The sequence below is a fragment of the Oncorhynchus tshawytscha genome, linkage group LG10 (genome assembly GCF_018296145.1).
Source record: "Oncorhynchus tshawytscha isolate Ot180627B linkage group LG10, Otsh_v2.0, whole genome shotgun sequence".
NCBI lineage: Eukaryota > Metazoa > Chordata > Actinopteri > Salmoniformes > Salmonidae > Oncorhynchus > Oncorhynchus tshawytscha.
Window position 1 is genome coordinate 65,874,973 of NC_056438.1, and position 15,318 is coordinate 65,890,290.

General features: G+C 53.2%; 1 protein-coding gene across 2 annotated transcripts in view; it reads right to left on the minus strand.

Annotated features, from left to right (window-relative positions):
- The window catches only part of dab1b (DAB adaptor protein 1b), a 77,279-nt gene that overhangs the window by 41,352 nt on the left and 20,609 nt on the right, over positions 1 to 15,318 (minus strand). For both annotated transcript variants that reach the window (XM_042328860.1, XM_042328859.1), the window contains exon 2: positions 1,215 to 2,501. In XM_042328860.1, the coding sequence (XP_042184794.1) occupies positions 1,215 to 1,305 (91 nt within the window). In that variant the 5' untranslated portion in view covers positions 1,306 to 2,501. The remainder of the gene's footprint in view (positions 1 to 1,214; positions 2,502 to 15,318) is intronic.

The window sequence follows — 15,318 nt, forward strand, 5'->3', positions numbered from 1 at the left end:
CACTTACTGTTTTTCAGAGAGTAATGGAGGTGGAAGCACTGGAAAGACCACATTCATTTGTATTTATCGATGAAGCTGGATTTAACCTTGCCAAAACACGGCGCAGAGGAAGGAATGTTATAGGTCAAAGGGCCACTGTGGAGGTTCCAGGCCAAAGGGGGAAATATCACCATGTGTGCTGCAATGGCCAATGATGGTTTGCTTCTCAACACACCACTCATTGGCCCATACAACACAGAAAGGCTTATAGCTTTCCTAGAACAGCGCTATGCTCAGCTAGTGCCAGCAGAACAGGGGGAGCCAGTAAGAAACCCCCAAGTTTTTGTCATAGTTTGCGATAACGTTGCTTTTCACCACTCTGCAGCTGTCACAGATTGGTTTGCAGCACATCACAGATTTATGGTTTTGTACCTGCCTGCATATTCACCCTTCCTCAACCCAATAGAGGAGTTTTTCTCTGCCTGGAGGTAGAAAGTGTTTGGTCACCACCCACATGACCAAATGTCTCTTTTGGAAGCCATGCGTGCCGGATGTGAGGACACGAGTCCAGAGAACTGCCAGGGATGGATAAGGCACTCCAGAAGGTTCTTCCCCAGGTGCATGGCAAGAGAAAACATTAGATGTGATGTTGAAGAAAACCTGTGGCCTGATGCTAGAGAGGCAGGATTAGCCCCTCAATTATTTGTTCGAATTACAGTATGTACTTTTAGTTTCTACCTTTTTTTCTCATTACTGTAATTCCGTAAATTACTACAGACTATTGAAGCAAACTGCTAATTTTCAGTTACCTTAAAGAATTGTTATGTTCTAAAAATTTTAATAAATCATGTGAAAGAATGTCACTATTTTCTTTGAAGAAAATATTACTTTGTATGAAGTCACTGAAATTGTTCAAACTGTAAAGATGAAAAGTTTGTATTTTCTGTATTGGTGTTTGATGCTAGTGTTTTTACTCTCAGTGTGTTCTGAGTGACAGTGTGTGTTATCTCAGTGAGGGTTGTGCATAGTGTTTGGCTGCACTGAGCGTGTTTTGAGCCATGTGTTAAGAGTTGTGTTGCTTGGAATGAGTTTTGCAGGTGATGTGAACTGTTTAGCTCAGGTGACTGTTGGTAGTGCAGACTGTAGTTAGAGTTTTGCACATGTGACTCCAGTTGTGCCCACTGTCGTTTAGCAATCGAAAAAAACTGTAATGTGTTTGCATCTAGATTTATTACCTTTAGTCCTTCTGGACTCCCGTCTCAGAGTGCTGGTTCTGACACCTGCTTGGAGCTCCGAGCTGGCTGACTCTCCTCCGGCTGATGACATCCTCCTGGGTCCTTCCTCCTCACAGCAGATCCACCATGGGGTTATCACTCCTCTGCTGCTTCCTGTGGACTAATCCCCTATCCCCTACTCCAGGATGGTTATCACACACACCCTACCTCCTTTGGACTGCCCACAACCCAACTGTCCCCTACCCCCTGTGACCTACCCCCTGTCCCCTACTCCAGATCTAGGACAGAGCCACTACTCTCTCTACTCCAGGTCTAGGACAGAGCCACTACTCCCTCTACTCCAGGTCTAGGACAGAGCCACTACTCCCTCTGCTCCAGGTCTAGGACAGAGCCACTACTCCCTCTGCTCCAGGTCTAGGACAGAGCCACTACTCCCTCTACTCCAGGTCTAGAACAGAGCAACTACTCCCTCTACTCCAGGTCTAGGACAGAGCCACTACTCCCTCTGCTCCAGGTCTAGGACAGAGCCACTACTCCCTCTGCTCCAGGTCTAGGACAGAGCCACTACCTGCTCTACTCCAGGTCTAGGACAGAGCAACTACTCCCTCTACTCCAGGTCTAGGACAGAGCCACTACTCCCTCTGCTCCAGGTCTAGGACAGAGCCACTACTCCCTCTGCTCCAGGTCTAGGACAGAGCAACTACTCCCTCTGGTCCAGGTCTAGGACAGAGCCACTACTCCCTCTACTCCAGGTCTAGGACAAAGCCACTACTCTCTCTGCTCCAGGTCTAGGACAGAGCAACTACTCCCTCTACTCCAGGTCTAGGACAGAGCCACTACTCCCTCTGCTCCAGGTCTAGGACAGAGCCACTACTCCCTCTACTCCAGGTCTAGGACAGAGTTTTCCTCCAAGTCCATGGTGAGAAGCCTGGTGTTATTCCTCTTTGGTGAAGAGATCCAGGGGTTCAGATCTCCTTCAATTTGGACCCATCCTGGTAGAGCTGATGACAGGTAGATGTTGTAGCGGTCCTTCTGCTTCAGACTAGTTCTAACATGGTGGCTAGATGTTCCTCAAATTAGGACAAGTATTACATGGTCCCTCTATTGCTCTTTAGTGCAGATCCCACTTAGTGATTGGTGAATTCTTCCTTCCAAAGAGAACACATGGGTTGTTGTTGTAGTACTGTATTATTCTTTAGTCCAGGTTGAGTACTGGTATTCCTCTTTGGTAGGACACTTCAGAGACTGTCCGTCTGTTGTACATCTCTGTCCCTCCCTCCATTAGCACTGGAAGAGACAAGGAAGACATTTAGCTTTAGCTAATGACAGTGTGTGTGTGTGCCTGTGCCTGTGTGTGTGTGTGTCTGTGTCTGTCTCTTTCTCTCTGTGTGTGTTTGTGTGTGTGTGTGTGTGTGTGTGTGTGTGTGTGTGTGTGTGTGTGTGTGTGAAATTAGCCACTGGTAATTAACATGACAAACACATTCCAGCATTAGTCCTTATTACATTAATTAAAGCATGAGAACGACAGATATTAATTCATCGCTCAACTATGTAGTCTCGTCTCGCTGTCACATGTTTGTCACACACACACACGCAGAGACACACACACAACCTCACACACACACACACGCAGAGACACAAACACACACACACACACACACACACACACACACACACACACACACACACACACACACACACACACACACACAGAGACACACACACAGAGACACACACACACACGCAGAGACACACACACACACAAAGAGACACACACACACGCAGACACACACACAACCTCACAAACACACACGCAGAGACACACACACAACCTCACAAACACACACGCAGAGAGACACACACACGCAGAGACACACACACAACCTCACACACACACACAACCTCACAAACACACACGCACTTTGAATTGGAACCACCAGCGCGCTTAATGTCCTTGAATCATCTTCTGCTAACATGTGGGCAGAGCCAAGGCCAAGGCTGGCACCGAGAACAACAATGTGGTTGGCATGGTGATGGTTCATTGTTGAAAGAATAAACCTCTTCTCCCCTGTGGCTGTCCTCAAAAAGAGCAGCTCTGCTCTGTAGCTCACATGGCATTGTGCACATGCGTCTACTATGACATTGTGTGACATTGTACTGTACGTGGGTACGTGCGAGAGAGAGAGTGTGTGTGTGTGTGTGAGAGAGAGAGAGCATGCAAGAGAGAGGGAGATAAACCGAGACAGAGAGAAATCTCCTATCGAGTCCAGAGCAATTGCTCCTCTCCTCTCTTCCGTCGCTCCAGGTGAGTCTTCTGCCCTGCTATTACTCAGAGGCCAGACACAAAAGACATTACATTACATTTCCCAAAACAACAGGTTACTGCAACCCGCCTAGTCATTACTGTTTCTCCGCGTGTGAGTATGTAAATGTCTGACCCTGTGGGTCGCGCTGCCTGTGCAGCCACTGCACAAGTGATACAAGTCAGCATTCAATGTCCATCCATGCCTGAGTACGTCGGGAGATGACGTGAAAACCTGCCACTAGGGGCAACAGTGAGCGCTGTTACCTTCAAGTAGGTTTCAGTTATAAAGTTTTAAGCCGTTACCGTAACCATTCAGAGTTAATGGCTAAACATAACACTAACCTTAAAAATTCTGAGTTAATGCCTAAACTTAACCTTAAACACTTAAACACTTGTAATTCTGATGTAAAACTGTGAGAGCTAGTTGGCCTGCGAGCACTTCACTGTCGCCCTGCAAGCATTTCACTGTTAGTCTGTGAGCATTTCACTGTCGCCCCGTGAGCGTTTCACTGTCGCCCGGTGAGCATTTCACGAGCGAGCGTTTTACTGTTTGTCCGTGAGCGTTTCACTGTCGCCCCGTGAGCGTTTCACTGTTAGTCTGTGAGCGTTTCAATGTTGCCCCGCGAGCGTTTCACTGTTAGTCTGTGAGCGTTTCACTGTTAGTCTGTGAGTGTTTCACTGTCGCCCCGCGAGCGTTTCACTGTTAGTCTGTGAGCGTTTCACTGTTAGTCTGTGAGCGTTTCACTGTCGCCCCGCGAGCGTTTCACTGTTAGTCTGTGAGCGTTTCACTGTCTCCCCACGAGCGTTTCACTGTTAGTCTGTGAGTGGTTCACTGTCGCCCCGCGAGTGTTTCACTGTCGCCCCGCGAGCGTTTCTATGTCGCCCCGCGAGCGTTTCACTGTTAGTCTGTGAGCGTTTCACTGTTAGTCTGTGAGCGTTTCACTGTCGTCCCGCGAGCGTTTCACTGTTAGTCTGTGAGTGTTTCACTGTCGGACCGCGAGCGTTTCACTGTTAGTCTGTGAGCGTTTCACTGTCGCCCCGCGAGCGTTTCACTGTTAGTCTGTGAGCGTTTCACTGTCGGCCCGCGAGCGTTTCACTGTTAGTCTGTGAGCGTTTCACTGTCTCCCCACGAGCGTTTCACTGTTAGTCTGTGAGCGTTTCACTGTCGCCCCGCGAGCGTTTCACTGTCGCCCAGCGAGCGTTTCACTGTTGCCCTTCGAGCGTTTTACTGTTAGTCCGTGAGAGTTTCACTGTCGCCCCGCGAGCGTTTCACTGTTAGTCTGTGAGTGTTTCACTGTTAGTCTGTGAGCGTTTCACTGTCGGCCCGCGAGCGTTTCACTGTTAGTCTGTGAGCGTTTCACTGTCGCCCCGCGAGCGTTTCACTGTTAGTCTGTGAGCGTTTCACTGTTAGTCTGTGAGCGTTTCACTGTCGCCCCGCGAGAGTTTCACTGTCGCCCCGCGAGCGTTTCACTGTTGCCCTGCGAGCGTTTCACTGTTGCCCTGCGAGCGTTTTACTGTTGCCCTGCGAGCGTTTCACTGTCGCCCCGCGAGCGTTTCACTGTTAGTCTGTGAGTGTTTCACTGTTAGTCTGTGAGCGTTTCACTGTCGGCCCGCGAGCGTTTTACTGTTAGTCTGTGAGCGTTTCACTGTCGCCCCGCGAGCGTTTCACTGTTAGTCTGTGAGCGTTTCACTGTTAGTCTGTGAGCGTTTCACTGTCGCCCCCCGCGAGCGTTTCACTGTCGCCCCGCGAGCGTTTCACTGTCGCCCCGCGAGCGTTTCACTGTTAGTCTGTGAGCGTTTCACTGTCGCCCCGCGAGCGTTTCACTGTCGCCCCGCGAGCGTTTCACTGTTAGTCTGTGAGCATTTCACTATCGCCCCTCGAGCGTTTCACTGTTAGTCTGTGAGCGTTTCACTATCGCCCGCGAGCGTTTCACTGTTAGTCTGTGAGCGTTTCACTGTCGCCTCGCGAGCGTTTCACTGTTAGTCTGTGAGCGTTTCACTGTCGTCCCGCGAGCGTTTCACTGTTAGTCTGTGAGCATTTCACTATCGCCCCTCGAGCGTTTCACTGTTAGTCTGTGAGCGTTTCACTGTCGCCCGCGAGCGTTTCACTGTTAGTCTGTGAGCGTTTCACTGTCGCCCGTGAGCGTTTCACTGTTAGTCTGTGAGCGTTTCACTGTCGGCCCGTGAGCGTTTCACTGTTAGTCTGTGAGCGTTTCACTGCCACCCCGCGAGCGTTTCACTGTTAGTCTGTGAGCGTTTCACTGTCGGCCCGCGAGCGTTTTACTGTTAGTCTGTGAGCGTTTCACTGTCGCCCCGCGAGCGTTTCACTGTTAGTCTGTGAGCGTTTCACTGTTAGTCTGTGAGCGTTTCACTGTCGCCCCGCGAGCGTTTCACTGTCGCCCCGCGAGCGTTTCACTGTTAGTCTGTGAGCGTTTCACTGTCGTCCCGCGAGCGTTTCACTGTTAGTCTGTGAGCGTTTCACTGTCGCCCCGCGAGCGTTTCACTGTCACCCCGCGAGCGTTTCACTGTTGCCCTGCGAGTGTTTCACTGTTAGTCTGTGAGCGTTTCACTGTCGGCCCGCGAGCGTTTCACTGTTAGTCTGTGAGCGTTTCACTGTCGCCCCGCGAGCGTTTCACTGTTAGTCTGTGAGCGTTTCACTGTTAGTCTGTGAGCGTTTCACTGTCGCCCCGCGAGAGTTTCACTGTCGCCCCGCGAGCGTTTCACTGTTGCCCTGCGAGCGTTTCACTGTTGCCCTGCGAGCGTTTTACTGTTGCCCTGCGAGCGTTTCACTGTTGCCCTGCGAGCGTTTTACTGTTAGTCCGTGAGCGTTTCACTGTCGCCCCGCAAGCGTTTCACTGTTAGTCTGTGAGAGTTTCACTGTTAGTCTGTGAGCGTTTCACTGTCGGCCCGCGAGCGTTTTACTGTTAGTCTGTGAGCGTTTCACTGTCGCCCCGCGAGCGTTTCACTGTTAGTCTGTGAGCGTTTCACTGTTAGGCTGTGAGCGTTTCACTGTCGCCCCGCGAGCGTTTCACTGTTAGTCTGTGAGCGTTTCACTGTCGTCCCGTGAATTTTTCACTGTTAGTCTGTGAGCGTTTCACTGTCACCCCGCGAGCGTTTCACTGTTAGTCTGTGAGCGTTTCACTGCCGCCCCGCGAGCGTTTCACTGTTAGTCTGTGAGCGTTTCACTATCGCCCCGCGAGCTTTTCACTGTTAGTCTGTGAGCGTTTCACTGTCGCCCCGCGAGCGTTTCACTGTTAGTCTGTGAGCGTTTCACTGTCGTCCCGCGAGCGTTTCATTGTTAGTCTGTGAGCGTTTCACTATCGCCCCACGAGCGTTTCACTGTTAGTCTGTGAGCGTTTCACTGTCGCCCCGCGAGCGTTTCACTGTTAGTCTGTGAGCGTTTCACTGTCGTCCCGCGAGCGTTTCACTGTTAGTCTGTGAGCTTTTCACTGTCGCCTGTGAGCGTTTCACTGTTAGTCTGTGAGCGTTTCACTGCCGCTCCGCGAGCGTTTCACTGTCGCCCCGCGAGCGTTTCACTGTTAGTCTGTGAGCGTTTCACTGTCGCCCCGCGAGCGTTTCACTGTCGCCCCGCGAGCGTTTCACTGTTGCCCTGCGAGCGTTTTACTGTTAGTCCGTGAGCGTTTCACTGTCGCCCCGCGAGCGTTTCACTGTTAGTCTGTGAGTGTTTCACTGTTAGTCTGTGAGCGTTTCACTGTCGGCCCGCGAGCGTTTCACTGTTAGTCTGTGAGCGTTTCACTGTCGCCCCGCGAGCGTTTCACTGTTAGTCTGTGAGCGTTTCATTGTTAGTCTGTGAGCTTTTCACTGTCGCCCGCGAGCGTTTCACTGTTAGTCTGTGAGCGTTTCACTGTCGCCCGCGAGCGTTTCACTGTTAGTCTGTGAGCGTTTCACTGTCGCCCCGCGAGCGTTTCACTGTTAGCCTGTGAGCGTTTCACTGTTAGTCTGTGAGCGTTTCACTGCCGCCCCGCGAGCGTTTCACTGTTAGTCTGTGAGCGTTTCACTGTCGCCCCACGAGCGTTTCACTGTTAGTCTGTGAGCGTTTCACTGTCGCCCCGCGAGCGTTTCACTGTCGCCCCGCGAGCGTTCCACTGTTGCCCTTTGAGCGTTTTACTGTTAGTCCGTGAGCGTTTCACTGTCGCCCCGCGAGCGTTTCACTGTTAGTCTGTGAGTGTTTCACTGTTAGTCTGTGAGCGTTTCACTGTCGGCCCGCGAGCGTTTCACTGTTAGTCTGTGAGCGTTTCACTGTCGCCCCGCGAGCGTTTCACTGTTAGTCTGTGAGCGTTTCACTGTCACCCCGCAAGAGTTTCACTGTCGCCCCGCGAGCGTTTCACTGTTGCCCTGCGAGCGTTTCACTGTTGCCCTGCGAGCGTTTTACTGTTGCCCTGCGAGCGTTTCACTGTTGCCCTGCTAAGCGATTTACTGTTAGTCCGTGAGCGTTTCACTGTCGCCCCGCGAGCGTTTCACTGTTAGTCTGTGAGAGTTTCACTGTTAGTCTGTGAGCGTTTCACTGTCGGCCCTCGAGCGTTTTACTGTTAGTCTGTGAGCGTTTCACTGTCGCCCCGCGAGCGTTTCACTGTTAGTTTGTGAGCGTTTCACTGTTAGTCTGTGAGCGTTTCACTGTCGCCCCGCGAGCGTTTCACTGTCGCCCCGCGAGCGTTTCACTGTTAGTCTGTGAGCGTTTCACTGTTAGTCTGTGAGCGTTTCACTGTCGTCCCGTGAATTTTTCACTGTTAGTCTGTGAGCGTTTCACTGTCACCCCGCGAGCGTTTCACTGTCACCCCACGAGCGTTTCACTGTTAGTCTGTGAGCGTTTCACTGCCGCCCCGCGAGCGTTTCACTGTTAGTCTGTGAGCGTTTCACTATCGCCCCGCGAGCTTTTCACTGTTAGTCTGTGAGCGTTTCACTGTCGCCCCGCGAGCGTTTCACTGTTAGTCTGTGAGCGTTTCACTGTCGTCCCGCGAGCGTTTCACTGTTAGTCTGTGAGCGTTTCACTGTCGCCCGTGAGCGTTTCACTGTTAGTCTGTGAGCGTTTCACTGTCGGCCCGCGAGCGTTTCACTGTTAGTCTGTGAGCGTTTCACTGTCGCCCCGCGAGCGTTTCACTGTTAGTCTGTGAGTGTTTCACTGTTAGTCTGTGAGCGTTTCACTGTCGCCCCGCGAGAGTTTCACTGTCGCCCCGCGAGCGTTTCACTGTTGCCCTGCGAGCGTTTTACTGTTGCCCTGCGAGCGTTTCACTGTTGCCCTGCGAGCGTTTTACTGTTAGTCCGTGAGCGTTTCACTGTCGCCCCGCGAGCGTTTCACTGTTAGTCTGTGAGAGTTTCACTGTTAGTCTGTGAGCGTTTCACTGTCGGCCCGCGAGCGTTTTACTGTTAGTCTGTGAGCGTTTCACTGTCGCCTGCAAGCGTTTCACTGTTAGTCTGTGAGCGTTTCACTGTCGCCCCGCAAGCGTTTCACTGTTAGTCTGTGAGCGTTTCAATGTCGCCCCGCGAGCGTTTCACTGTTAGTCTGTGAGCGTTTCACTGTCGCCCCGTGAGCGTTTCACTGTTAGTCTGTGAGCGTTTCACTGTTAGTCTGTGAGCGTTTCACTGCCGCCCGCGAGCGTTTCACTGTTAGTCTGTGAGCGTTTCACTATTGCCCCGCGAGCGTTTCACTGTCGCCCCGCGAGCGTTTCACTGTTAGTCTGTGAGCGTTCACTGTCGTCCCGCGAGCGTTTCACTGTTAGTCTGTGAGCGTTTCACTGTCGCCCGCGAGCGTTTCACAGTTAGCCTGTGAGCGTTTCACTGTTAGTCTGTGAGCGTTTCACTGCCGCCCCGCGAGCGTTTCACTGTTAGTCTGTGAGCGTTTCACTATCGCCCCATGAGCGTTTCACTGTTAGTCTGTGAGCATTTCACTGTCGCCCCGCGAGCGTTTCACTGTAGTCTGTGAGCGTTTCACTGACGTCCCCGCGAGCGTTTCACTGTTAGTCTGTGAGCTTTTCACTGTCGCCCGCGAGCGTTTCACTGTTAGTCTGTGAGCGTTTCACTGTCGCCCGTGAGCGTTTCACTGTTAGTCTGTGAGCGTTTCACTGTCGGCCCGCGAGCGCGTTTCACTGTTAGTCTGTGAGCGTTTCACTGTCGCCCCGCGAGCGTTTCACTGTCGCCCCGCGAGCGTTTCACTGTTAGCCTGTGAGCGTTTCACTGTTAGTCTGTGAGCGTTTCACTGCCGCCCCGCGAGCGTTTCACTGTTAGTCTGTGAGCGTTTCACTATCGCCCCACGAGCGTTTCACTGTTAGTCTGTGAGCGTTTCACTGTCGCCCCGCGAGCGTTTCACTGTAGTCTGTGAGCGTTTCACTGACGTCCCCGCGAGCGTTTCACTGTTAGTCTGTGAGCTTTTCACTGTCGTCCGCGAGCGTTTCACTGTTAGTCTGTGAGCGTTTCACTGTCGCCCCGTGAGCGTTTCACTGTTAGTCTGTGAGCGTTTCACTGTCGGCCCGCGAGCGTTTCACTGTTAGTCTGTGAGCGTTTCACTGCCACCCCGCGAGCGTTTCACTGTTAGTCTGTGAGCGTTTCACTGTCGCCCCGCGAGCGTTTCACTGTCGCCCCGCGAGCGTTTCACTGTTAGTCTGTGAGCGTTTCACTGTCGCCCGCGAGCGTTTCACTGTTAGCCTGTGAGCGTTTCACTGTCGTCCCGCGAGCGTTTCACTGTTAGTCTGTTAGCGTTTCACTGTCGCCCCGCGAGCGTTTCACTGTTAGTCTGTGAGCGTTTCAATGTCGCCCGCGAGCGTTTCACTGTTAGTCTGTGAGCGTTTCACTGTCGCCCGTGAGTTTTCACTGTTAGTCTGTGAGCGTTTCACTGCCGCCCCGCGAGCGTTTCACTGTTAGTCTGTGAGCGTTTCACTATCGCCCCACGAGCGTTTCACTGTTAGTCTGTGAGCGTTTCACTGTCACCCCGCGAGCGTTTCACTGTCACCCCACGAGCGTTTCACTGTTAGTCTGTGAGCGTTTCACTGCCGCCCCGCGAGCGTTTCACTGTTAGTCTGTGAGCGTTTCACTATCGCCCGCGAGCTTTTCACTGTTAGTCTGTGAGCGTTTCACTGTCGCCCCCGCGAGCGTTTCACTGTTAGTCTGTGAGCGTTTCACTGTCGTCCCGCGAGCGTTTCACTGTTAGTCTGTGAGCGTTTCACTGTCGCCCCGTGAGCGTTTCACTGTTAGTCTGTGAGCGTTTCACTGTCGCCCCGCGAGCGTTTCACTGTTAGCCTGTGAGCGTTTCACTGTTAGTCTGTGAGCGTTTCACTGCCGCCCCGCGAGCGTTTCACTGTTAGTCTGTGAGCGTTTCACTATCGCCCCACGAGCGTTTCACTGTTAGTCTGTGAGCGTTTCACTGTCGCCCCGCGAGCGTTTCACTGTAGTCTGTGAGCGTTTCACTGACGTCCCGCGAGCGTTTCACTGTTAGTCTGTGAGCTTTTCACTGTCGTCCGCGAGCGTTTCACTGTTAGTCTGTGAGCGTTTCACTGTCGCCCCGTGAGCGTTTCACTGTTAGTCTGTGAGCGTTTCACTGTCGGCCCGCGAGCGTTTCACTGTTAGTCTGTGAGCGTTTCACTGCCACCCCGCGAGCGTTTCACTGTTAGTCTGTGAGCGTTTCACTGTCGCCCCGCGAGCGTTTCACTGTCGCCCCGCGAGCGTTTCACTGTTAGTCTGTGAGCGTTTCACTGTCGCCCCGCGAGCGTTTCACTGTTAGCCTGTGAGCGTTTCACTGTCGTCCCGCGAGCGTTTCACTGTTAGTCTGTTAGCGTTTCACTGTCGCCCCGCGAGCGTTTCACTGTTAGTCTGTGAGCGTTTCAATGTCGCCCCGCGAGCGTTTCACTGTTAGTCTGTGAGCGTTTCACTGTCGCCCGTGAGTTTTTCACTGTTAGTCTGTGAGCGTTTCACTGCCGCCCCGCGAGCGTTTCACTGTTAGTCTGTGAGCGTTTCACTATCGCCCCACGAGCGTTTCACTGTTAGTCTGTGAGCGTTTCACTGTCGCCCGCGAGCGTTTCACTGTAGTCTGTGAGCGTTTCACTGACGTCCCCGCGAGCGTTTCACTGTTAGTCTGTGAGCTTTTCACTGTCGTCCGCGAGCGTTTCACTGTTAGTCTGTGAGCGTTTCACTGTCGCCCGTGAGCGTTTCACTGTTAGTCTGTGAGCGTTTCACTGTCGGCCCGCGAGCGTTTCACTGTTAGTCTGTGAGCGTTTCACTGCCACCCCGCGAGCGTTTCACTGTTAGTCTGTGAGCGTTTCACTGTCGCCCGCGAGCGTTTCACTGTCGCCCGCGAGCGTTTCACTGTTAGTCTGTGAGCGTTTCACTGTCGCCCCGCGAGCGTTTCACTGTTAGCCTGTGAGCGTTTCACTGTCGTCCCGCGAGCGTTTCACTGTTAGTCTGTGAGCGTTTCACTGTCGCCCGCGAGCGTTTCACTGTTAGTCTGTGAGCGTTTCAATGTCGCCCCGCGAGCGTTTCACTGTTAGTCTGTGAGCGTTTCACTGTCGCCCGTGAGTTTTTCACTGTTAGTCTGTGAGCGTTTCACTGTTGGCCCGCGAGCGTTTCACTGTTAGTCTGTGAGCGTTTCACTGTCACCCCCGCGAGCGTTTCACTGTTAGTCTGTGAGCGTTTCACTGCCGCCCCGCGGCGTTTCACTGTTAGTCTGTGAGCGTTTCACGATCGCCCCGCGAGCGTTTCACTGTTAGTCTGTGGGCGTTTCACTGTCGCCCCACGAGCGTTTCACTGTTAGTCTGTGAGCCGTTCAATGTCGCCCGCGAGCGTTTCACTGTTAGTCTTTGAGCGTTTCACTGTCGTCCCGCGACGTTTCACTGTTAGTCTGTGAGCGTTTCACTGTCGCCCGCGAGCGTTTCACTGTTAGTCTGTGAGTGTTTCACTGTCGGCCCGCGAGCGTTTCACTGTTAGTCTGTGAGCGTTTCACTGTCGCCCGCGAGCGTTTCACTGTTAGCCTGTGAGCGTTTCACTGTTAGTCTGTGAGCGTTTCACTGCCGCCCCGCGAGCGTTTCACTGTTAGTCTGTGAGCGTTTCACTATCGCCCCATGAGCGTTTCACTGTTAGTCTGTGAGCATTTCACTGTCGCCCGCGAGCGTTTCACTGTAGTCTGTGAGCGTTTCACTGACGTCCCGCGAGCGTTTCACTGTTAGTCTGTGAGCTTTTCACTGTCGCCCGCGAGCGTTTCACTGTTAGTCTGTGAGCGTTTCACTGTCGCCCCGTGAGCGTTTCACTGTTAGTCTGTGAGCGTTTCACTGTCGGCCCGCGAGCGTTTCACTGTTAGTCTGTGAGCGTTTCACTGTCGCCCCGCGAGCGTTTCACTGTCGCCCCGCGAGCGTTTCACTGTTAGCCTGTGAGCGTTTCACTGTTAGTCTGTGAGCGTTTCACTGCTGCCCCGCGAGCGTTTCACTGTTAGTCTGTGAGCGTTTCACTATCGCCCCACGAGCGTTTCACTGTTAGTCTGTGAGCGTTTCACTGTCGCCCCGCGAGCGTTTCACTGTAGTCTGTGAGCGTTTCACTGACGTCCCCGCGAGCGTTTCACTGTTAGTCTGTGAGCTTTTCACTGTCGTCCGCGAGCGTTTCACTGTTAGTCTGTGAGCGTTTCACTGTCGCCCCGTGAGCGTTTCACTGTTAGTCTGTGAGCGTTTCACTGTCGGCCCGCGAGCGTTTCACTGTTAGTCTGTGAGCGTTTCACTGCCACCCCACGAGCGTTTCACTGTTAGTCTGTGAGCGTTTCACTGTCGCCCGCGAGCGTTTCACTGTCGCCCCGCGAGCGTTTCACTGTTAGTCTGTGAGCGTTTCACTGTCGCCCCGCGAGCGTTTCACTGTTAGCCTGTGAGCGTTTCACTGTCGTCCCGCGAGCGTTTCACTGTTAGTCTGTGAGCGTTTCACTGTCGCCCGCGAGCGTTTCACTGTTAGTCTGTGAGCGTTTCACTGTCGCCCCGCGAGCGTTTCACTGTTAGTCTGTGAGCGTTTCAATGTCGCCCCGCGAGCGTTTCACTGTTAGTCTGTGAGCGTTTCACTGTCGTCCCGCGAGCGTTTCACTGTTAGTCTGTGAGCGTTTCACTGTTAGTCTGTGAGCGTTTCACTGCCGCCCCGCGAGCGTTTCACTGTTAGTCTGTGAGCGTTTCACTATCGCCCCATGAGCGTTTCACTGTTAGTCTGTGAGCATTTCACTGTCGCCCCGCGAGCGTTTCACTGTCGCCCCGCGAGCGTTTCACTGTTAGTCTGTGAGCGTTTCACTGTCGTCCCGTGAGTTTGTCACTGTTAGTCTGTGAGCGTTTCACTGTCACCCCGCGAGCGTTTCACTGTTAGTCTGTGAGCGTTTCACTGCCGCCCCGCGAGCGTTTCACTGTTAGTCTGTGAGCGTTTCACTATTGCCCCGCGAGCGTTTCACTGTCGCCCCGCGAGCGTTTCACTGTTAGTCTGTGAGCGTTTCACTGTCGTCCCGCGAGCGTTTCACTGTTAGTCTGTGAGCGTTTCACTGTTAGTCTGTGAGCGTTTCACTGCCGCCCCGCGAGCGTTTCACTGTTAGTCTGTGAGCGTTTCACTATCGCCCCATGAGCGTTTCACTGTTAGTCTGTGGGCGTTTCACTGTCGCCCCACGAGCGTTTCACTGTTAGTCTGTGAGCCTTTCAATGTCGCCCCGCGAGCGTTTCACTGTTAGTCTGTGAGCTTTTCACTGTCGCCCCGCGAGCGTTTCACTGTTAGTCTTTGAGCGTTTCACTGTCGTCCCGCGACGTTTCACTGTTAGTCTGTGAGCGTTTCACTGTCGCCCGCGAGCGTTTCACTGTTAGTCTGTGAGTGTTTCACTGTCGGCCCGCGAGCGTTTCACTGTTAGTCTGTGAGCGTTTCACTGTCGCCCCGCGAGCGTTTAACTGTTAGCCTGTGAGCGTTTCACTGCCGCCCGCGAGCGTTTCACTGTTAGTCTGTGAGCGTTTCACTATCGCCCCATGAGCGTTTCACTGTTAGTCTGTGAGCATTTCACTGTCGCCCCGTGAGCGTTTCACTGTAGTCTGTGAGCGTTTCACTGACGTCCCGCGAGCGTTTCACTGTTAGTCTGTGAGCTTTTCACTGTCGCCCGCGAGCGTTTCACTGTTAGTCTGTGAGCGTTTCACTGTCGCCCGTGAGCGTTTCACTGTTAGTCTGTGAGCGTTTCACTGTCGGCCCGCGAGCGTTTCACTGTTAGTCTGTGAGCGTTTCACTGTCGCACCGCGAGCGTTTCACTGTCGCCCCGCGAGCGTTTCACTGTTAGCCTGTGAGCGTTTCACTGTTAGTCTGTGAGCGTTTCACTGCCGCCCCGCGAGCGTTTCACTGTTAGTCTGTGAGCGTTTCACTATCGCCCCACGAGCGTTTCACTGTTAGTCTGTGAGCGTTTCACTGTCGCCCCGCGAGCGTTTCACTGTAGTCTGTGAGCGTTTCACTGACGTCCCCGCGAGCGTTTCACTGTTAGTCTGTGAGCTTTTCACTGTCGTCCGCGAGCGTTTCACTGTTAGTCTGTGAGCGTTTCACTGTCGCCCCGTGAGCGTTTCACTGTTAGTCTGTGAGCATTTCACTGTCGGCCCGCGAGCGTTTCACTGTTAGTCTGTGAGCGTTTCACTGCCACCCCACGAGCGTTTCACTGTTAGTCTGTGAGCGTTTCACTGTCGCCCGCGAGCGTTTCACTGTCGCCCCGCGAGCGTTTCACTGTTAGTCTGTGAGCGTTTCACTGTCGCCCCGCGAGCGTTTCACTGTTAGCCTGTGAGCGTTTCACTGTCGTCCCGCGAGCGTTTCACTGTTAGT